Source organism: Hydra vulgaris, chromosome 01 (assembly GCF_038396675.1).
Source record: "Hydra vulgaris chromosome 01, alternate assembly HydraT2T_AEP".
Lineage (NCBI taxonomy): Eukaryota > Metazoa > Cnidaria > Hydrozoa > Anthoathecata > Hydridae > Hydra > Hydra vulgaris.
Window position 1 is genome coordinate 42215602 of NC_088920.1, and position 24399 is coordinate 42240000.

Below are 24399 nucleotides of genomic sequence, written 5' to 3' on the forward strand. Positions count from 1 at the left end.
ATGGCACCAGATGATCAATTTTCTTGAAGAACAACTAAAACTATTATTTTGATGTGTAAATTATTGCATTTAATTACTTTTAATAATAATAATAGTAAATTAAATTAATTTAATAAAAAATAATTAATTTAATAAAAAATAATTCAGTTAATAAAAAATGATTTACTAATTAATTAAATTAGTAATTTGATCATTACATTTTAACATGTTGTAAAAGCAAAAAACGTTCACACAAAAACTAAAATCATGACTTAGTTTAAATTAATTGCAGTTGTAAAGTCGTTATAAAAATAGTTCTAAAATGTTTTTATCACAATAGTTGTGAAAATTATTTTTATGAGACAGAAAAAAATAAGTGAGAATTAATAACTGCAATATTTGCTTTTTAAAAAAATTATTTTTCAGTGAAATAAAAACATATTTTTAGATTAAAGTTATCTTTTTTCGGAACAATTTCTTGAGAGAATAAAAATAGTATAAATAAATAATAATAGTTTAAATGTTACATAAAATATTATAAAAAGTAGTAACTCAAAAAAGTTTTTAAATATTTTTATTTAGAAAAATCGACATGTCTTTATTAAAAATGTTAATGTATCTTAATATATGAAAGTAGTTATTTAAAACAAATCATTTAATTTCATATATGGAAGTAATTAATTATTACTTATAGTAATATATATAGTAATATGCACTATGTGTTATAATAAATAAAGTTATTTATCAAATTTTTTTAAAGAAGCAGTAACACTTTTTCGATAGTAAACAAAAGATTTATAACTTTAACTCAAATATAATTTTTAAAATCTGAACATACTTCAATTGTGTGAAGGATATTCATATTTTAAAAATTTTAAAAAGGTTTTTAACAGCCATAATTTTCAACTTAAAATTAACTGTTTTAATATGTTTGCATTAATGTTTAGTCTACTTTGTTTTTATGACATACACATTTTTTATAAGATACATTTATTGAGGGAATTCAATGAATGAATTTTTAGACTAGACACATTTTTTTAATTATCAAAATAAACCTTTTTTTTTAATTTAAAATTAATAATATGTGTTTAATAATAAAATATATTAATAATAAAATTGATAATATGTGTAAATTGATATATATAAATATGTGTATATTACATTTAGGTTATAATAATATGCATTAAAATAATTTTTGAAAAGTTCTTTTATATGAAATAAAAGCAGTTTTAAAAAAAATGGCGACAGGCAACTTGAAATTTTGGCAGGCAACTAACATTACCTAAGTGATTACTTTTAGTTGCCCTTCCTGGTGACCATTCAAAAATAGGTCTGCACACCACTATATATATAGATGGATAAAATTTATTAGATTAAGATTAGAATTACATGTTCTTAAGGACATACAGATCCAAAAATAAGGGACACTATGTCAACTATGTTACAAGCATTTAATTGATGATTATATTTAATTGATAAGAAAATGTTAAATAAAATTTTTTTTAAATGTTGAATAAGATTTAAATTAGTAGTCGCAATTATTTTAATTTAAAAATATTTCAACACTGCTTAATTCCAATAGACTGTTGTGATTTGCGATTGTTTCATTTTTAATATTACATTGTATTCTGTATGCTTTGTTTTCTTAGTTTTATATCGGTTTATTTGTCAAATGAATTAAAATATTGAAGTTTAAATCATAATTATTAATAATAATAATAACAATAATAAAAATATGGTTTTTATAATTAGATTATTTATCATTATTCCAAGATTAATGAACAAATATTTTTATTGAATAACAGGAACTGAATTATTTGATAAAAAGCCAGATATTGCTGTTCACAACTTAATTTGTCCCTTGGTATTCTAGGTTGAAAATGCTAGGTCAAAGAATTTTTTAATGGTTACTCAAACTTTTAATGCAAATAAACAAAAAATAACATCTTAGTGTAATTTTTATGTTTTTAATGCTAATGTTTAATTGTTATATATTAAACATTAATTTGCTTTATTATTATTAATATTAGCAATTTATTTATTATTGTGATTTGCAATTGTTTCATTTTTAATATTACATTTTACTCTGTATGCTTTGTTTTTTTAACTTTATATCTGTTTATTTGTCAAATGAATTAAAATTACTTTAAATTAAATATTTTTTAAAAACTTTAAATTAAATATTTTTTAGAAGCTAAAGTCAAATTTTATTTCTCACTCATCCACAATGGATGGCAGACAGAAGAAACTTTTTTTGATTTTATCAAAACGCTGGACAAAGAACTCAAAAATGCTGAAAGACCAATCATTACAATTAATAACCATGTGTCACATAAGAGCATTGAATTGTTTAAGTGGTGCAAAGGTTGTGAAATATTTATTGTCATATTTCCGCCTTATTCATCTCACAATTTGCAAATTTGTGACATTGTACTCTTTTGACCTGCCAAGTAAACATGGTCTAAATAAATTCATAGATGGAAGGGGTTGACAAAGAAGGCACTTGGTTATCCAACATTTGCAAAATTGTTTATTTTTTGAGCAAAATTGTTTAGCTGTTTTCTCAAAAGAAGTCATCAAAAATGATTCCAAGGAACTGAGATTTTCATCCTAATTTCAAGAATGTACATATAGATTGTTCTTGAGGAGTGTAATGTTTGACATTTCAGAATGAATTTGGATAATAATCAAGGATATATCACGTTTCTACAATTTCAAAAGATTTGAGAATCAATACCCTGGAATTTAAAATTTGTAATGCTTATTTTGATTGGCTGCAAATTGAAATTCTAGAGAAGGCCTTGTTATGAGATTTTATTGCATAACAAAAACGCCTAAGGCTAGTAAAAGTAACTTTACAACAGCTTTGAAATTTACATTGTTAAAAGTTAAGTTCTGTCACTAGCCTATTTTAAAGTACTATGTTGTAATTAAATTTAATTTTAAAGCAATTTAAAAATCATTTAAACTAATATAACAAAAATTACTGGTGAAATCTAAATTGGGTATTCAAAAAAAGGTTATATTTCCTTACAATTTATTCCTTAAAACAATTATTTTTAACGAAAATATTTTCAAACTAAAAAAAATTTATTTTAAAGCTGTAGTGTATTTATATATTTTTAAAGCTACAGTACACGTACATATATATATATATATATATATATATATATATATATATATATATATATATATATATATATATATATATATATATATATATATATATATATATATATATATATATATATATATATAATTTTTAGGAGATTGGTTTTGCCCAATCTGCACTTCAGAAAATGTAATTATTAAAACTGGATTGAAGAGAGGCAGACCTCTTAAGGTAAAACCTTTTTAAACCTACATTTGATTTAATAAATTTATCTTTATTAACATTTTAGTTTATTATTGAAAAATATTTTTCTTGAAATGTCTTGGATTTTTTATCAATCAAGATTTCAAGACTCTCTTTTATTTCCATAACTTCTGGGCTGTTTTGTTTATTATTTATCTATTTGTTTATTATTTATTTGTCATTAAAAATGTTTTTTTTTTTAAATCAGTTTTTTGATTTTGAGTAATATTACATGCATTAAAAAATATATTAGTGTAATTTACAGAGATTATTTTTTTCCAGATATATCCAGAGTATCAGATATTTTTTTCAACTTTTAGTTATTTTGTATCTACAAATAGAAATTTAAATATATATTTAAGCAATAAATTTGTTTTTAACTTTTTCTGTCATTACCTGTACAACAAAAAAGTAAAGTTTCAAAAATATTGAGAAAGCCATTCGCTTAAAGCTAAATCAATGCCATTTTTTTGCAGAATTTTTGTTTTTTTTTAAATATGGCCTGGATGATCACTGAATTTACCAGTAATTTCTGCCTTTTTTTTAGTTTTGGTATTGAAATTTATTTTAGTTTTAATGCTATAGTTTTAATCAAAAAAAGTTTATACATAATTTTTATAGTCGTCTAAGGAGCATCAATTTGAGTTGTATTCTATAGACCCGCATTACTCCGTTTAGTAAGGTAATGTGGGTCTAAGTTTCGTTTTAATTTTTTTTTCAATTAACTTTACCAACCTATAGTAAAATATGACTGAAGTCATTGTGTATGTATTATATTTAAATTGTTTGATAAAAATTTTAAACATAATAGTACTTTAATGAATGTACTTGTTCAAAGTGCTAAATTAGACATGCAAATTGAATATTCTTTTCTATCTCTGATAGCCAAGAAATGCAGATCTTGTGGTTCAATTTCCATAATTCTTTTAATGAACTTTCTTAATATATAGAATAAATCATACTATGATTCTTCAAATTGAATTGATAAAAACAAAAAGATAATCAAATGATATTCAAATTTAAAAGTCGAATTACTTATAAAAGTCAAAGCATGATGAAATTATGTTTAAAGGAGAATTTAAAGATTAAGCCTAATAGATTCTTAACATTGACATATAGGCCCACATTAACCCACCTAAAAATGTTGCTTATTTCAAAAATAACTATGCATCATTCTGTCTTGAAATTAATTGAACCTAATTATCTGATAATTTTTTTCTCCAGATTTTCCACATTTTATATGTTAAACCCCATTTTTAATACCCTTTTTTTTAAAGTTTAAGGTTTTCGATAAAAATCTCTCTTTAAATGTATGCGCAATTTTAAATGAAAAGATATACTTAAGAATTTGTCCAATAAACTGATAATTAAAAGTTAGCTGAAATCTGAAGTTATCAAGATGTGTTCCAAACTTACTAAAACTGATCTACAAAATAATGAGAATCACTTGAAACTCAGAAATCAATATTGGATTTGCTTCTGATTTTTTAATGTCAAAACTCAAGAGGAAACAGTTATTTAAAAGGATATTAAAGAATTTAAAATTAATTGCATACAATTACATGGTTGTTAACATGAATACTTATTTGCTAAATTCTTTTGCTCAGAACACATATAAAAAAAGGCAAGCAATAATATTCAAAAACTTTGCTGCATCATCTTATCTCACTTGGTATATTAACTGCTTCTTCTTTTGACAAAGTCATCAATCAGGTCACATAATTTATATCAACAGAGTTTGAAATGTATCAGGAATTTTTTATTAACTTTGATTAAAGGAATAAACACCTGGATGATTTTTACTTCAAAGACATTAATATAACAAAGTATCCTGAGTTGGCATCTGCCATTAAGATAGTTCAGACTCTTAATAATAGACAGGCATTGGTGGCACAAGGATATAGTGTTGGTAAAATTGTTATTAAAGATAATATATCAACAGATGTTGTTGGATAGCATCTTGTGCAATATTTCATGCTAATCAACTACCTCAATCCCCACACTGTCCAGATTACATTTGAAATAAAAGTTGCTTTAAAGTTTGCACATCAAAAATGCTAACTCATGCTTAAAGAAGAGAAGTCAAAGAAGAAAAATCAATCAATGAAAGATCAGAAAGTCATCATTTTGTATGAAATTGAAGATCTAAAATCTCAAATGGATTTCCTTACCAAACTTCAGTAATGCTGGATGAATAGTTTGTAATGTGTGTGGAACAAGTTGAAAAAGGAAAACAACATTTCTTTGGTCAGGAAAGCAAATGCTTTAAAAAGGAAAAGTGAGACAGAAGAAATAAAAGGCCTTGCAAAATTAAAGGGGGCATTGTTGTTATTGGAGAAAAAGAGAAAAAAACTGATTTGACATTTGATATTTATATTATCAAGATGTTAATATTTATACAAAATGACATACATAATATATATAATATGAAGTATCTTTGGTTTAAAAGCTTACTTTTTACTTAATAAAAGCTTCAATTGCTTTAAAGTTCTTTATGTTTAATGGATAACATAAAACTAAGCAGGTCTCTTTTATTTGTGTACTCTAGAAGAGTTATGTGCAAGCAAATTTGAATACTTGCCAATATTTATAATATCAATTTTCATTTTTGTATTGAAGTTATAAACAAATTTTATTTATTTTACTGCTTTTTCCTTTTTTCAAAGATAAATTATATATTATATATTACAAATATATTTTATGATAAATATTTTTATAAGATTATTGCATAAGATGTTGAAAGATATATATATGATTTCATACAAATTTGTATTTACATATGTATTTCAGTTGATTTTTTTATGTGTTGTTTAACAAATTTTTCAAAAAAAATGTATTTTATGTGTTGCCTAATTTTGTTTAGTATTTATTCAATACAAACTAAACTGTCTAAAATCTATTTTTAGTGTCCATTCATATTCATCCTTAGTAATAAGATTTCTACCAATATGCAATCTAACTATACTTATAACTTAATAAAAAAAATATTTATAGATTTTATAAACATTTTATGAAAACCAGCAAAAATGGTCAGAGAAAATCATCTGATTTTTTTAAAAAAAGTCAAGGATGTAGCATAAAGGATGTAACAGGGATTTTATATAAAGAATCAACTACTAACCCTGTACATAGCAAGAGGATAGTTTTGCTATACTTGTTAGTATCATATTGGTTACTCCTTCCTATCTTGATTTTTAATTTGTTAAAAATATTACTGAGTTATTTTTAAAAGTGTATTTCTTCACCTGCAATAGCAACTATATAATTGGGTTGCTAAGTTTTTTTGCAAGCAAACAAAATTATGATTAAATGCAGAATGCAGGAATTTTTAAAATGTAAAGTTAACAAATCCTGCGAGTTAAAAAATAATATATCGATTAAAACTGTTAAAAATCAGTACTTACAACTTAGCCTTCATTACATTTTTAACAATTTAAATAAACTTGAACAAATATAGGTAGTCAGTATATTATATTATATTGACTAGGGGTCTGTTTATCGAATGAAGATTAGGGTCAGTATATGACTGGAGAATAGGCAAACAATTTTTTTTTGTATAAGGAGATCTATTACAGCAAACAATATCTTTGTATTAGGGAGATCTAATACAGCAAAAAAAATATTTTTTCTGAACAAAATGTTTGGATAAAATTTTGCAAAATATATTACTGCATTGTAAATCTAAATATTGATTAGTATGAAATAGTATCCACGAGTATTATAATATTAATATATAATAATATGTAATAATATGATTAATAATCATTAAAGTTAATAGGATTGATAATCCTGAAAATTTTCAACTTTTTTTTTATTTTAAAAAATAAAATCAATTTTTTAGATAAATTTTAATCAAATAAAAATATGTTATTTTATTAAATTTTCAAGGATAAAAGTCTTAGCAATCAATTCAAACTACAAAATATAAACGGTAGTGATCTCACCAATCAATTTAAATCTGACAATATAAATGGTAGTGATCTCACAATAGAAACAGTAACCCAACCACAACATATAAATTTAAATGATACTACCCAAAAATATGATAGCAGTGATTTACAAATAATACGAGATACAGATAGTTGCGATGATTCACCACCAGATAAAGTTGTTAAAGAATCTGTTTCTACAACAACTGACAGTCAGATGAAATCTTCCAAAATAACTCCTGAGACTCCAGTTGAACATATTGTATCTAAAACAGACATTAACTTGTTTGAAGCAGCAAAGAAAAAAATGGAAATTTTACTGGTATTTTTTTTTTTAATTTTAATGCTATAACATTTTATTTTATATTTTTATATTCTTTAAAGTTTTTTTATTTTTTAATTTATTATTCTTTTAAGTAAAATTTCTACTTAAGTTAACACCTGTACAAGCCTAGCCGGGAAGCCCCTTGTTTGTCCATGTTTAAAGTAATTTTTATAGACACACTGACCATAGCAGTTCGCATCTTTTAACTTATAAACCGTTTCAATAATTCTTGGCAAAAACCTAAACTTATCTATTACAAAAAGAAAAACTATCCTAAAAAAAGGAACATAATTGTAATGAAATATCAAATTCAATTAAATAAACTTAAAAAATTAATAATTAAAAAAATAAAAATTTTTTATAAAATTTTTATACAACTTTTGCATTCTTTTTTTTTAGAGTGATTGTTGTTTTTAGCTACCAAATTTTATACAAGTTGATGAAAAAAAAAAATTATCTTTTATAGCAATTTAACAACAATTGAAAGTATTTAAGCAATTAAGTGTTTAAGCATTTTATTCACAATTCAATTAATTTTTATCAGTCCGTTTAATTAACAAACTAGTTTGCTATGTATGCTAGAACTAGAATTTTTTTTCTTACGTTAATCCGTTTTAGCATCTTTTCACTTTTAAAAGTGTTTTTGCTGTATTTGATGTTTTTTCTCATACTTATATAATAGAAAAATAAGAAAATAAATTTTTATTTATTTGTAAAATATTTTATTTGATTAATAAGTTTTGTAATGACGAAATAGATTAAATAAAAGAATAACATGGTTTCTTTTATAAATGTATTTATTACATTTGATGCATGTCTGAAATTGCTTCTTTTATATTGCCCAGTATCCAATGTTAATACAAAGTACTAGAGATAATGTACACGACTGCTCTGTTTGAAAAAATGTTATTAAAAACTTAAAAAATAGTTTTAGAAAAATTAAAAAAAAAAATTTTTTTCATTTGCCTCCTAAAAATTTTGTTAAAAAGTTTAGTAAATTAACGATGCAGTTGCCTGCAAGTTTTTGGAGCATCGTCAATAACAATAGTTCATCAGGAAATACATGATTGGGTTTAAATGCACAATTTGGATAATCCAACAAAAGTGTAGACTATTTCAATGGGGGGGGGGGGTAGTATAAACAAACAAATGATTTATATTTAAATTATTAATTAAAGTATTAATGACTTTCTTTTTTTTACATTAAAAACTTAATAAAAAATTTTTTTTTTCATTTAAATAAATAGCAATTACTTTTTTCGCTTTCCTGTGCATTGTTAAAAACAGTAAAGTTTAGCAAAAAAACTTGATAAAAAAATTTTTAACTTGTCCATGTTTCTAGCGCAAATTATAAAGTATTTCTTTATTATACTGACTGAAAAAAGTTACGAAAAAATCGTATATCAAAAAATGTGTTTATTTTCGTTGTATTCTTATCTGCTCTTTTCCTCAACTTGTATTAATTTTAATAGTGGAAAATAACAAATGCTCTGGGAAAAAAAAAAAAATAGGTATTTTTAATTTTATATAAAAATATTTTGGTTTTTTTTAATTTTTCAAACAAAATTTTACTTTTTTTAATTTTAAATTTTTTTTATTTTATTTAGATTTTCTATTTCGTATTCGTTTCCTTTCTTTGAGTATTGCTGTTTTATTCTTTGTAGTTTTGTATAGCTTTATTTTCTATTTCGTATAGTATTCGTTTCCTTTCTTTGAGTATTGCTGTTTTATTCTTTTCTATTTCGTATTCGTTTCCTTTCTTTGAGTATTGCTGTTTTATTCTTTTCTATTTCATATTCGTTTCCTTTCTTTGAGTATTGCTGTTTTATTCTTTGTAGTTTTGTATAGCTTTATTTTGCCGCAAATTTGCTTAAACGCTTACCAGATAAAAAACAAGTTTTCTGAGAAAATTACTTTAACCATGGATAAATAATAATGACTGCATGCGCTTCCTGGGAAGGCTTGCTTGTAGATACTGTTTGATTGTTGTATTTAAGACCACAAGAAGATGGCATCAAACAATGTGTCAAACAAATAAGGAAAACTTAATGATATTTTTAGGCAATAGATAAAGACATGAGTCCACAAGAAGATGGTATCAAAACAATTCGAATGGGAGATTTGGAAATGGAGGCATGGTACAAATCACAATATCCACTTGAATTTAACAAATGTTCAAAACTACATATATGTGAATTTTGCTTTGATTATAGCAAAACAGAGACTATATACAAAAGGCACATGGTAAACTTGTTATTTTTATTTAGGTAACATATATTTTATTATTGTGTACATAATACCTTTTTACTTTGTTTTTTATGAAAGTATTTTTTTTATAATTTTCTCAATTTTTTAAACAAATTTTTATTAAGTTTTAATAGCTTCTTAAATATTGGTATTCAGATAATCAATGCCTTGTGGTGTAGTGGTAGAGCCCACACTTGATAAGCATGATGTTACGAATTTAATCCCCACTACCTCCCTGATAGTACCAAGCTTAACTTGTTTCAGCGCAGCCTTGTTCATCAAGGTTCGTGTTTTGGAGTTAGAAAATTGAGAGAGGGCTGTAACCTTAATTAATTAGCCTTTTTGACTGTAGTGGCCTTTTTGGCTTTAGGGAGGTAAATTAAAAAAAAAAAAATTACTCCTTTATCACTGATCAATTGTGCTCAGTCAATCAATTACTACTTTACCACTAAATAATAGTGTTCAGCCAATCAATTACTACTTTATCACTAAATAATTGAGTTCAGTCAATGAATTGTTACTTTATCACTAAATAATATTTATTAAATCGCTATATATTGCTGAATTATTAGTATTTAGCAATACAAATGTAACAAGAAATCTAATATAAATCTTTTTTTTTCCTAATGTATGACAATAAGATACTTTTCAACTTCTATGGCTTACACAATAAATTAAAAATGTCTTAAAGAGGTTTTTTTTCGTATGTTTTGTATGTTATTCTTTATTTAATTATTCTTTATCTAATTATACTTGGGCAGTAAGAATAGAGAACTATAGTCACAAAACTTAAGGTGTTATTTGCTGGGTTTTTTTACTCACTATGCACTTAGAAGTCAGGAAAAAAATTTTGTAGCAAAAAGCTTTTATTAGCGTATTTATAAAATTTGAGTTCATTTGTAGAATATTTTGTTTTAAACTTTAAATTTTAATTTGCCACTAAATTCATTTTTTGCATGTTGTAGGCAAAATGCAGTTTCCGTAATCCGCCTGGTGAAGAAATTTACAGGAAAGATAAACTGTCAGTTTTCGAAGTTGATGGTCAAAAAGCAACTGTGAGTGTTTTGAAATGCTATACAGCATAATAAAATTCAATTGCATGAAGTGTACATTGTAAAGCATAAGTGTTATAAAATGTTTGTTTTTTTGACAGTTGTTATTTTTTAAATAATTATCTTATTTTATGATTATTTATTTGTCGTTTTTATGTTGTTTTTTGAAATAAATATTGAATGGTAATTTTTATTTATAAAGTTACTGTGTTGGAATTTGTATTTCATTTATTTTTGTTTTTTTCCAAAGCATTTTATGTTTATTTATATAATTAATGCATGATTTTTATATAATTAATGCATGATTTAAGAAGAAATGCATGATGTTAAATGTGTTTTTTTTTATTATTTAGAAATATTGCCAAAATCTTTGTTTGCTGGCAAAGTTGTTTTTAGATCATAAGACACTTTGGATGGATGTTGGACCTTTTCTTTTCTATATAATGACCTTTAATGATGAAACAGGTTGTCATATCATTGGATATTTTTCCAAGGTTTGTTAAACATAAGTATTACACTTTAATAGAAAAAAATTTGGGTGTTTTTCTAAGAATTGCATCAGTCATGGAAATATTTTTATGTATTATTTTCATTTTTTCAGTTTTTTTTATTTATTTTATGTATTTGTTATTTCTATTATATCTGTGATTCTCAAATTAAATTTCAAATATATCCTTTTTTTATTTTCATTGAAAAAAGGGGTGGACAATTTCATAAAATGAACACCTAAACACAACTTGATGTTTACTTCACCTTAATATTATAATATTTAACATATTACAGATCAGCTCTTGAACTTGTGATTTTATCTGTTTTTATTTGCCATATTTATTTGTCCTGCATTATAATGTAGGATAAGTGCAGTTTTTAATAAATAATATCTGAGCTTAATATGATAAACAATCTAAATGTTAAAAAAAATTTTCAAAAGAAAGTATTAAGTTTTCATATTACAAGTATTAAGTTTTTATACTAGTTATTCAGTGTGTTATTCTGTATAGTTCTGTGTGTCATTCAGTGTTTTATTCTGTATGATTCTGCATGTTGTTTAGTGTGTTATTCTGTGCATTATTCACTGTGTTGTTTTGTGTGGTGTTCAGTGTCTAATTCTGTATTTTGTTCTGGTTTGATTCTGTGTGCTATGTCTTTGTGATTCTGTTATTCCTTTGTGATTCTGTGTACTATTTCTTTGTGGTTTTGTGTTCTATGTCTTTGTGATTATATTATTTTTTTGTGATTCTATGTACTATTTCTTTGTGATTCTCTATTCTATGTCTTTGTGATTCTGTGTACTATTTCTTTGTGGTTCTGTGAGTTACATCTTGAATTTTTATTTACATTACAATATTTTTAACATAGTAATTTAAAACATTTTATTAATTATCATTCTGACTATTAATAATTTTACTAATATTTTTAATAGTTTAAAAATTTATGGAAAAATAACATTTTAAATTTTACATATTTTAAGACAAAAATTTCATTTCATAGCTACAGTATATCATTTCATAGCTACAGTATACCATTTCATAATTACAGTATATCATTTCATAACAACAGTACATCATTTCATTGCTAAAGTATATCCTTTCATAGCTTGGGTATATCATTGACTTTCTTATTTCATTATTTTAGGAAAAGGTTTCATTTCTTAACTATAATGTTTCATGTATTTTGATAATGCCGAATTACATGAAGAAAGGATATGGTCAAATGCTCATTGAATTCAGTAAGTATATTTGGTTTTAAAATATCTTGTTGTGAGTGATTTGGGGTCTGTTAATTTGATTTAGTCTTTTTAACTTTTCACGGATGAAACCATTTCTATTTGGAATGATTTTTTTTTTTGGTCGTTTTTGTGATCTTGTTCTTCATTATTTGTTGTTTGGTCCAAATCATTTAAACTGTAATAAAGTATTTTGTATTATAAAGCAATTTATATAGTTTTAAATAATGAAAAAATATAATAATATAAATATAAATTGTGTGTAAATAGTTTTTAAATTCAAAATATGTAATATGTAACCATAGTAACAGCTTTAACTGTTGTAGTAGCCTAATAAAATAATCAAGATGGAAAAAGGTTTTCCAGCTTCTTCGGCATTGGTATGCCCTGAACATTTAGGAATCAGAAAATGTAAGTAAAAATAGTAAAAGAAAATAGATTTACAACATGTTCCCCAATTACCAGTAAGTTGAGGTTAATGAATGAGGTGGGAGTAAATATAAAAAATTGCTGTTTAATCAGGCTTGGACAGGAATGTCATGTCATCAAACGCTATTGCTGACCATGCAAATGATTTTTTTTGTTGACAACTTGATCATGATTTTTTATATGTTTTGATGACTTAAACCAGTGGGGTCAGACTCTGCAAAATTTGCATTAAATTCTTGTAATTGCTAACGCAAAGGCTTCTGGGTTGTGTAGTACAGCCAGATTGTAAACATAAACAACAAAATATTTATAAAAAATTAAAATTTTTACTTTGTTATAGCATGATTCAATCAATTTTAATTTATTTTTCTTTACATTTACTTTAAATTGTTTAAATGTATATAGAATACTACATTTAAACAATTTAAAGTATATATATATATATATATATATATATATATATATATATATATATATATATACACAGGCTGTTTTTCTTTCTGTAGATTTATCCGGTAGTTTTCTTATGAATCTACAGAAGGAGAAACAGCCTGTTGAAGTAAAAATTAGATTATTAGAATATTTTTAATAATTTATTATTGCTCGCTTTTTTAAGAACATTGAGCACTCTCTCATTATATATGTATATATATAAATCTCTCTCTCTCTCTCTCTATATATATATATATCTATATATATATATATATATATATCTATATATATATATATATATATATCTATATATATATATATCTATATGTATATATATATCTATATATATATATATATATATATATATATATATATATATATATATAGATATATATATATATATATATATATATATATATATATATATATATATATATATATATATATATATACATACAGTGTCTCAAAAAATTATCCGACCAAACACTTTTTTAAATATTTTTCCTAAAAAAAGTGCTGTATTTTCGTAAATTTAGACTTTTTTGGTAAACTCAAGATTAATAAAAATAAAAGAACATGTTTTTAAATAGATTTTCTTTATTTCAATGTAAAATATGAATCACAAAGTTTTCAGTCTTTAAATAAATAAACTTAGGTTGTTTTTTTATTGTCAAAAAAATATTCGACCAAACGCATTATTTGTTCCATAATAAATTATTATATAACAAAACAATTATTTTAATACTTTGTTGGGCCTCCCTTTGCTTGGATTACAGCTTCTAGACGTCTAGGCATTGATTCGACTAAAGATTTTGTTTCTTCTGATTGAATCTTTTCCCAGGCTTCTTCAATTGCCACTTTGAGGTTTTCTTTTTTGGAAAATGACCGATCTCCAATTTTTCGGTCTACAATTTCCCACAAATGTTCAATGGGATTAAGGTCCGGTGATTGTGCAGGCCATTCCAAGACCTCAACATTATTTTCAGCAAACCACTCCTTTGTTTTAGTGGCACAATGCTTGGGATCGTTATCTTGCTGAAATGTAAAATCAGATCCTAGCCGAAGTTTTCGAGCAGATGACTTTAGATTTTGCTTTAATATGAGTTTTGATAGAAACTTAATTATACAAGTCAAGAAAAATCGCTTCATTTCTGCTCGAAAACTGGCTGAGCAAGCTGAAGAGAATTATGGAATCAAATTATCCCATCAGACAATCAGAAATCGTATCCGAGACCAGGGATTTCAAGGACGACTTGTGCGTAATAAACCTTATTTGAGTAAGAAACACATGAAAAGAAGATTGGAGTTTGCTAAGAAGTTCAAAAACATGCCGTTAAGTTTCTGGAAAAAGATCCTGTGGAGCGACGAATCGAAATTCAACTTAAAGTCATCTGATGGAGCCCAAAAAGTTTGGAGAAAAGCCGGAGAAGCCTACAAATTAAGCTGCGTGAGAGGAACTGTCAAGTATGGTGGCGGTAACGTGATGGTATGGGGTTCAATGGCTTGGAAGGGTGTTGGAAAACTCCAATTTATTGATACTATAATGGATCAGGTGCAATACAGAAACATATTAAAGCAAAATTTGAAGTCATCTGCTCGAAAACTTCAGCTAGGATCTGATTTTACATTTCAGCAAGATAATGATCCCAAGCATTGTGCCACTAAAACAGGGAGTGGTTTGCTGAAAATAATGTTGAGGTCTTGGAATGGCCTGCACAATCACCGGACCTTAGTCCCATTGAACATTTGTGGGAAATTGTAGACCAAAAAATTGGAGATCGGTCATTTTCCAAAAAAGAAAACCTCAAAGTGGCAATTGAAGAAGCCTGGGAAAATTTAAAAGTATTTTTTCAAAAGCATTGATTCGACTAAGGATTTTGTTTCAGAAGAAACAAAATCTTTAGTCGAATCAATGCCTAGATGTCTAGAAGCTGTAATCCAAGCAAAGGGAGGCCCAACAAAGTATTAAAATAATTGTTTTGTTATATAATAATTTATTATGGAACAAATAATGCGTTTGGTCGAATATTTTTTTGACAATAAAAAAACGACCTAAGTTCATTTATTTAAAGACTGAAAACTTTGTGATTCATATTTTACATTGAAATAAAGAAAATCTATTTAAAAACATGTTCTTTTATTTTCATTAATCTTGAGTTTACCAAAAAAGTCTAAATTTACGAAAATACAGCACTTTTTTTAGGAAAAATATTTAAAAAAGTGTTTGGTCGGATAATTTTTTGAGACACTGTATATATATATATATATATATATATATATATATATATATATATATATATATATATATATATATATATATATATATATATATATATATATATATATATATATATATATATATATATATATATATATATAAAATCTACCTTAGCATATTTGTGTAACAAATTATTACCATATTTTTGTTACATTAATTAAATATGCCAAACCCTCAGTCGATGTATCAGCACTCCTCTGAGAGTCAGACTATTTGTTAGTCGATGTATGTACTGAAACCCCGGCAGCAGACTTTTTCAGTATGACGTCACACTACTCACCCAAACCAGCAGTATAATATATATATATATAATATATTATTAAACAATTATTACTATCTATATATTTGCCTTTACTCAATAATACCACTTTTATAACTATCTTGCTATTTTACTCCAAACATATAATCACAATAATAATAATTTTTATTGTATTGTAAACTACTTTTTATGTGTGAATTTTGTATATATATATATATATATATATATATATACACGCACATATAAACATATGTAAAGACATTATATTATATAAATATGTATGCATAATTTTTTATTTTAGATGTAAGCATTTATAAAATAGATACATGCAAAAATAAAGCAGGAATCATTACAGTTTTTAAAGAAAACTGCAATTATACTTTCCTATATAATCTTCAATCAAAACATGCATCATATTTGATACACTACTTTGTTGATATACGAATTTATTTTTATGTTAATTTACAATTGTGACTTAGCTCATGCTATAAAAATTGTTTGTATTATTCATAAATAGTAAAATATTATATTTAGTTGAAAAATGTTTATTCATTTTTTTGAGATGTGCTAAATTGAAATTACAAGTTTTCAATATGCTTAACAATTTTTATTTCATATTTAAGATGAGGAAAATAAAAATAACAAATATATTTATAAAAACATAAAAAACAATAATGAAAGCGTATTAACACTAGAAGAAATGTTTGAGTTGTTTTATACTAACAGAGAATTAACAATTCATACAGCAGTTGTATAATTTTGGGCTACTAAATAAAATCTCTAAATATTAGCATATTTACAAAACTTGAATATAACCTTAACTTAGTGTTGTCAAAAAAATGTTTTTTTGTTTAAATAAAACCCTGATTGCTGTCTACCATACAGTTATATTATAAACCTTCTAGCATACTGCAGGGGGTAGTTAAAAATTAAAACGTACTTATGTTTAAAAAAAAACATGTTCATATAACTAATATTTTTAGTAAACCAATTAGTAATAGGTTTACTTTGTTAAACAATGTAACATTGTTTGTAAACAGTATAACAATGTAACAAATTTTAAAACATTTAGAATATATAATAATAAAAATATATCAAAAATTAAAAATACAAACATTAAAAATGCCATAAAAAGGTATTTTTATATATTTCATCGTTTTTTAAATAAACCATTTGATTTTAAAGTAAAGAAATATTGTTATATTTTATTGAAGCATTATTGTTTAAAATAATTTAAAACCATCTTAACAAAAGCATTATTCATTATAAATCTGTCAAAACGTCTTAACGTAAATATTAGTGTTTATAAATCTGGCTGTACTAGACATCCCAGAATCCCCGTTCGCTAAATTTCAAGAAAACTTGCGAGTCGTACACCACTGACTTAAACATTTCAGAAATGTGCTGAATAAAAAAACGCTAAGCTAAACAATTATGCTTAGCATTTTCATGTTCTTTTTTCAAGTCTAAAAGCTATGAAAAATTTTAAAAACTGAAAAAGAAAACAATTTCTCACAAAAAAGAAATTATAGAATAAAACTCAAGCTCATGACGAAATTTACTTTCTGTTTTTAATTGCGGTTGAAATTACTTTAAAACTCATCTTTTGAAACATTTTATTAAAGTTATGCAAAATGCTTTTACAAATTACTTCTAATGATTGTTTAATAAATGAAAAAATTTTATTTAAATTGTTGATTATTTAAAAAGTAAAATTAAATTATTGCAATGAAATAAATAATATTTCTTAATTGTATTATCTTTTTTTTTTTCGAAACCAATAACGTAGTCTTTATAAAATAATAATTTTTCATCATTTCATTAGTAGGTCAAGTTTAAAAAAAAAGGCTTTTGAACAATTCTTTGTAAAAATAGAAACAAAAAAATTAAAGTAATTAAATCATTTTATTGCAACGGGAAGATTTTAAATAAACTTATTCATAATTTAAAGTATTTTTAAAAAAGTAATCTTAGGAAAGATTTTTAAAAAAACATAGAAAAATAGTTTCAAATGTTTAAATTTATCATAAAAAAATCTACAAAAAAAAAATGCACATACTTAATTTACACAAAATGCGTTTAAATGATCATTATAATTAGTTTTTTATTTTATTTAAAGCCTTCGCATAAAATAAAAACGTTAGAAAAGATCAACGATTAATTGTTATTCATAAGGTAATGATAATATAATATATAAAAAAATATCATTGGTTAATTTGTAAAGAAAAAAATATTTGTGTGCTCAGTTACAAAGTCATGTTTTGGTCAGTTATCAGTTGGTAAGGCCTTGGTCGACTGTCGGTAGTGGATAGAATATTGAAAAAAGACCAATAAAAAAAACATGTTGAAACTTGTCTTTTACCTTAATTGAAGGAATGGTTTCCAAATAAGCAGGAAAAAATATTTATGCAAAAATTTATTTAAAAAATTCTGTTTTATGCAAATATTTATAATGGAGCCCCATACCACACTGCAAAATCTATTTAAAAGTTTTTAGTTTCCACTGAATGCCCAGGGAACTTTAAGATTTAATCCTCATAGAAAATGTATAGGGTTATTAAAAAGAAAAATTTCCATTAAGAAGATTACAAATAAGACCCAATTGATTAAAAAAGTTATTTGACATTGGATCATTGGCATCAAAGATACGACTTTGTATTGTCTTTGTATGTATGGTAGTTTTACTACCAGAATGACAAAAAAAGTTGCAACATGGGCTAATAATCATTCTCATATCTTTTGTAAGTTATCGATTGGAACAAAGGCTTGAAGTTAATCGGTTGGAATTAACAAATGCTATATTATGGGCTTTTCTTTCTATATTTTTCAAAAATGCTTCAGCTATGACTAACATCAATTATAAACCAATTCCCCCTTTAATTGTTAATGTAAATTAAAAAAAGTATAGAGCTAAGGATAGAACCTGAGTTAGGTAAAATTCGGATTTTATTTTCATATGAAAAATAACACGTTGTTTGTTTGCTAAGTCTTAAATCCTAGTTTTTAAGTCCAAGTTAAATAGATGAAAAATAGTTAAACTATACATAAAATAATTAAACCCAAGTTTTGCTTAACTAGTGTTGACGAAAATACTTTTTATGTTTATGTAGAGCAAAACAAATCTGCTCTCAAAAACATCTTTCACTAGAAATCGAATTCATCATAGATACATTTTTTGAAAATGTCTATCACAAAAATAATCTTATTAAAATAACCAAAAACTATTTTGATCTCGTTTCAAAAAATACAACACCTAAACTATTAGATAAACAACAGTTTGTTAAACTACCTTGGATACCTATTATTGGCCCAAAACTCTGAAGAGCTTTGGCCATGGAGCATTCTAGAACATGCTGTGGTAACTGACTGGCTGAATCCTATGGTGTTGGCAGTCATTCCAGAATACAGGCTAAGAAAAATTCCTGGAGATTAACAAAGCAAGAGTTCAACATGAGATAGATATTGCATTCAATATGAGATAGATATTGCATTCAATATGAGATAGATATTGCATTCAAAATGAGATAGATATTGGGTAAGTTATTCTCTATCAAGATGACAGGTAAATTGTTAAAACAAAAATTTATTATTTTATTGGTTTTTATATTTTATGCCTTTTAATTATTATTTTTTAGAGTATTTGTTTTATTATTTATAATTTTCAATGTTTTTTTCATTACCTGATAGTGCTGACCACAATAAGTCAGCAAATAATATATTGTTAATATATTATATCAAAATATATTTAAAAAATAGTTATATGCTGCCTTTTTTATTGAAACCAACTTATATATTATATTTTATATATATATATATATATATATATATATATATATATATATATATATATATATATATATATATATCAACCCTAAGAATTAGGGTCAGCATTTGGCCGACCTAATGCCCACCTACTGCCGGCCTAAAAGTGTTTGAGGCCCGCAAATTATTGCCGACCTCATTTTTCCTTAATCCGAGGGTTGATATATATATATATAATGCTATATACATATATATATATAATATATATATATATATATATATATATACATACAGCGGTGGCCAAAAATTAAAGACCACTCATTTATTTTTCAAAATTTATTTTTAACCTTAGTATAATTTTATTTTGGAAAAAAGTATCAAAAAAAGAAAAACATTTTTAGAAAGAATTTTTATTGTATTTTATATTTATTATAAAAGATTTATTTCAAAAATATTTCAAAAAGCAATAAAAAAATAATTTAGAAACGTGTTGTTCCTCCATTTGTTTTCAAGCACTCTTGTACTTGTTGTGGCATTGAATTTATTAAAGTTTTGATTACTTCATCAGGCACATTTTTCAAATGATGAGAGATAGAAGATTTCAAATCTTCCAAATTGTAAAGTTGTTCTTTACCAAGCTTGTGATCAAGCCACGACCATAAATTCTCTATTGGATTCAAGTCTGGACTATTGGCAGGCCATGGAAGCACTTGAATTTTATTAGAATTGAACCAATCGCTAACGACATGCGCTTTATGACACGGCGCATTATCTTGCTGGAAAATAAATCCATCTTGCAACTGCCATAAATCAATGCTAGGAATAAGCGAGTTTTCCAAAATTTCGATGTACCTTTCTTTGTTGAGTCTACCATCGAATAAATGAAAAACGCTAACTCCACAGGGACTCATACAGGCCCAAATGCCTATTGAACCCCTGCCATGTTTTGTTCGTTTCAAAATGCATGATTCATCGAACCGTTCGCTTGGAAGTCTACGCAACATTACGCGACCTTTTCTGTTGTCTACCTCAACATTCATTTCATCACTAAAGACCACACGGCTCCACTGATCTATTGACCAATTTTTATGTAGTTTTCACCACTCTTTTCTGGCAAATTTTTGTTTTTTATTTAAGCGTGGTTTTTTTGCAGCAGCACGCCATAAATAATTTAAATTGTAGAGGACCCTTCGCACAGTTCAAGGGCTTGCTTTCAGACCATTTGACAGTGTCCATTTCATAGACAAGTCTGTAGATGATGCTTGTCTGTTTTCTTCCATTAATCTCACTAACAAGCAAACATCACGGTCATTTGAAATTTTATTGCATCCAGTCCTATGACGATCATTAATTGACCGGGTCTCTTTGTATTGTTGAATTATGTTAATAATGCAAGAGTAAGGCTTTCCGAGCTTTTCTGCTTTTTGTCTGATGCTATAGCCTTTTTCTTTTAATACAAGAGCCGCGTATCTGTCTTTTTCTTCCATCTTTGCACCCATTTTTGCAATATTTTTATATCCTTATTGCAATTCAAAAAATAAATGTTTATTTGATATCTAAACTCAGGTTTCAACATTTTATTTTATAGCCAACATAATAAGCAATTAAGCGCAAATGAAAGATTTGAAAGTGGTCGTTAAATATTGTCCAATTTATTTAAAGAAGATTTATAAGTACTCATCAGTTTTTTAATAAGTTAAACGCTATTTAATTAGAATTAGATTAAAAAAATTATACCACTTTAATCCATATGTTTTAATTAGATATTAAAAAAAAAAATTTAATATGTCAATAAGAATCTTCTTAATTTTAATTTAAAGATTAAGAAACCAACTAAAAAATGAGTGGTCTTTAATTTTTGGCCACCGCTGTATATATATATATATATATATATATATATATATATATATATATATATATATATATATATATATATATATATATATATATATATATATATATATATATATATATATATATATATATATATATATAAATAAATATATATCAGGCCTTGTTACGAGATTTTGCTGCATAACGAAAACGCGTAACACATTTCAAAGTAACTCAACTCAGCAAATATATTTTGTATTGTTAGAAGTTATATTGTGTCACTAGCGTTTATTTTCTTATAATTTTACATTTGGTTTTTGGTTATTTTATTAACTGTTAATAAATTTTTTCTTATTTATTTTGTGAACTCTTTTTAATAATGTTTTTAAACAATAAAGAGTTTTTTTTTTATTATTTATCAGTTACCGAAAACATATTCGTGATCATAATTTATTTTCATAAATTAAACAAACGTCATTAAAACTTCACCTTATTGAATTAACAATAAACAAAATATCTTATTAAGATATTTACATCAAAATAAATCGTGCATTTTTTAAACTATTATGACAGAAAATAATTTTTATATTTAAAAGAAATTTATATATTTAATTCCTTAAGATAAAACTTGAAACACTTTATTTATTTAAACTAATTTTTAACAACAATAAAAAAATTATTAAACAAACTGTTTCTTTAACAAAAAATCTATTAGTTTACAATTTCTGTTAAATGCTTTTACTTACGACTTTATTTCTTGAATAACTTTGAATTATTTCTGAATAAACGTTACGTAAACGATATCAAAAGATAATTTAAATATTTTAAAAAATAAAAGTTTTTGCGTAACGCAAAACTGCTGAATGCGTAGGCAAATCGCCTTTTCGCAGGCAAAATGCGAGCTGCATAACGCTTCTTAACAAGGCCCGATATAAATATATATATATATATATATATATATATATAAAAATTATGTTAGTGTATTCTACAAACAGAGTGCTCAATGTTCTTAAAGAACAGAGCAATAATAAATTAAATTAATTTATATATATATTAACTTATATTTATATATATATATATATATATATATATATAAATATATATATATGTATAACGGTCATATGATGGCGTGCACACATCATCATATGACCGTTGTTTACATGTTTTAAGTTCAACTGTTTTTCATGAGGATGAATATTTTTCAGAAGTTCATCTATTTTTCATAGGGCCAAATGAATTAAGTTTTTGAGTTCTTTATTTAGGTTATCTTCTGTCCCAAAAAGAAGGTAAAACTGGTTCCCCTGAAAGACCATTATCAGATCTAGGACTAATGTCTTATAGAAAGTATTGGGAAGAAAAACTATTGCAATATTTATTGGAATATAGTGAGGATCAAATAACTATAAAAGGTTGAAACTAGTTTTTTTAGCACAGCTTTTATTACTTTTTTTTGTGTGCGTTTTACATAAACTAAAATATTTTAATATTTTGTTTTATGTTTAAGGGCTCAGTGAAATCATGTCTATTCATCCAAGTGATATTGTAAGCACTCTTCAATTTCTTGGAATGCTAAAATATTGGAAAGGAAAACATTTGATTTTACTTCGCAAGGTTTCTGTTTAGAATATATTCAATTTTTTTGATTTAAATACATATATTATTATAGGTGTGTGTGTGTGTGTGTGTGTGTGTGTGTGTGTGTGTGTGTGTGTGTGTGTGTGTGTGTGTGTGTGTGTGTGTGTATACAGTCCCTGGCCACAATATTGTGACCACATACAATTTTTGTGTATTTTTAACTTCAAGGGTTTCTAAAAAGTATACCAAAAGAATAATTGCAATATTAGTTATATTTTATGGATAAAACATGTTTCCTTAATAATAAAATAATATTTCAAAATCAATATACACACATTTTAACAAACAATTACTCTTTTTGATTGCAAGTCATTCCTCCTTTTAATGAAATGGCTATTCAGTCTGGTATACTTTTAATACAGTTTATTGCTGCTGTCTTAATTTTTTCATTGTGGTTCCAATGATAGAGTAATTTTTCAATCAAACCCCTTTTGTTTGTTGAAACCTCGGAAGAGAATTCCTTCTTTGGAATGTTCCACAACTTCTCAATCGGATTCAGGTCAGGAGAGTTCCCTGGCCAATCTAAAACAGGGATATTTTTTGTTTTAAGAAAGTTTGTGATCCTTTTAACTTTATGGCATGGAGCACTATCATGCATAAATGTAAATGTATTGTTGTTTGGAAACCATTCTTGTATTTGGAGGTAAGTTGGCTCTCCATAACCTCTTGATACTTTTTTTGGTTCATCGTCCCATTTACAATATAAAGTCTTCCATGATAACTGACCACACCATAACTTTAGTTGGATGTTTTGTTTAATAGTTTGTAAATGCAATCTGGATTTTTCGTTTAGTTCTTCGGATAAAGGTGGCTTTGTCCAACAAGATTTCAAAAGTTGATTTGTCTAAAAAATACACCTGAAAAAATTATCATAGGTTGTAATTAAGCTTATGTCAACATTTAAACACTTTTTTAACAATATTTCATTTAAAATTGATAAACTTACACATTCTCAATCTCCAATAGTCATATACTTATGATTTTTTGCCCATTATCAATTTATTGCAATCTCTTTTTTATCATTGCTGGAGTTAGCCTTGGTTTTTTACCGGTGTGTGTGATTTTAAACTAACTTCAGCCAGCCGTCTCCTCACTGTGCGCTCCGAAACTTGTATTCCAGACTATTGAAGAAGTTTTGACAGCAAGAGGGATGATTTT

The 24399-nt window shown here is 25.2% G+C and overlaps 1 protein-coding gene across 1 annotated transcript in view; it reads left to right on the forward strand.

Moving 5' to 3' along the window:
- LOC100206759 (histone acetyltransferase KAT7) overlaps positions 1 to 24399 on the forward strand; it is a 52856-nt gene that overhangs the window by 24046 nt on the left and 4411 nt on the right. The window contains exons 4-11 of the mRNA XM_065788216.1: positions 3246 to 3322; positions 7223 to 7585; positions 9650 to 9832; positions 10801 to 10890; positions 11241 to 11381; positions 12523 to 12616; positions 22869 to 23015; positions 23111 to 23217. Of these exons, the coding sequence (XP_065644288.1) occupies positions 3246 to 3322; positions 7223 to 7585; positions 9650 to 9832; positions 10801 to 10890; positions 11241 to 11381; positions 12523 to 12616; positions 22869 to 23015; positions 23111 to 23217 (1202 nt within the window). The remainder of the gene's footprint in view (positions 1 to 3245; positions 3323 to 7222; positions 7586 to 9649; positions 9833 to 10800; positions 10891 to 11240; positions 11382 to 12522; positions 12617 to 22868; positions 23016 to 23110; positions 23218 to 24399) is intronic.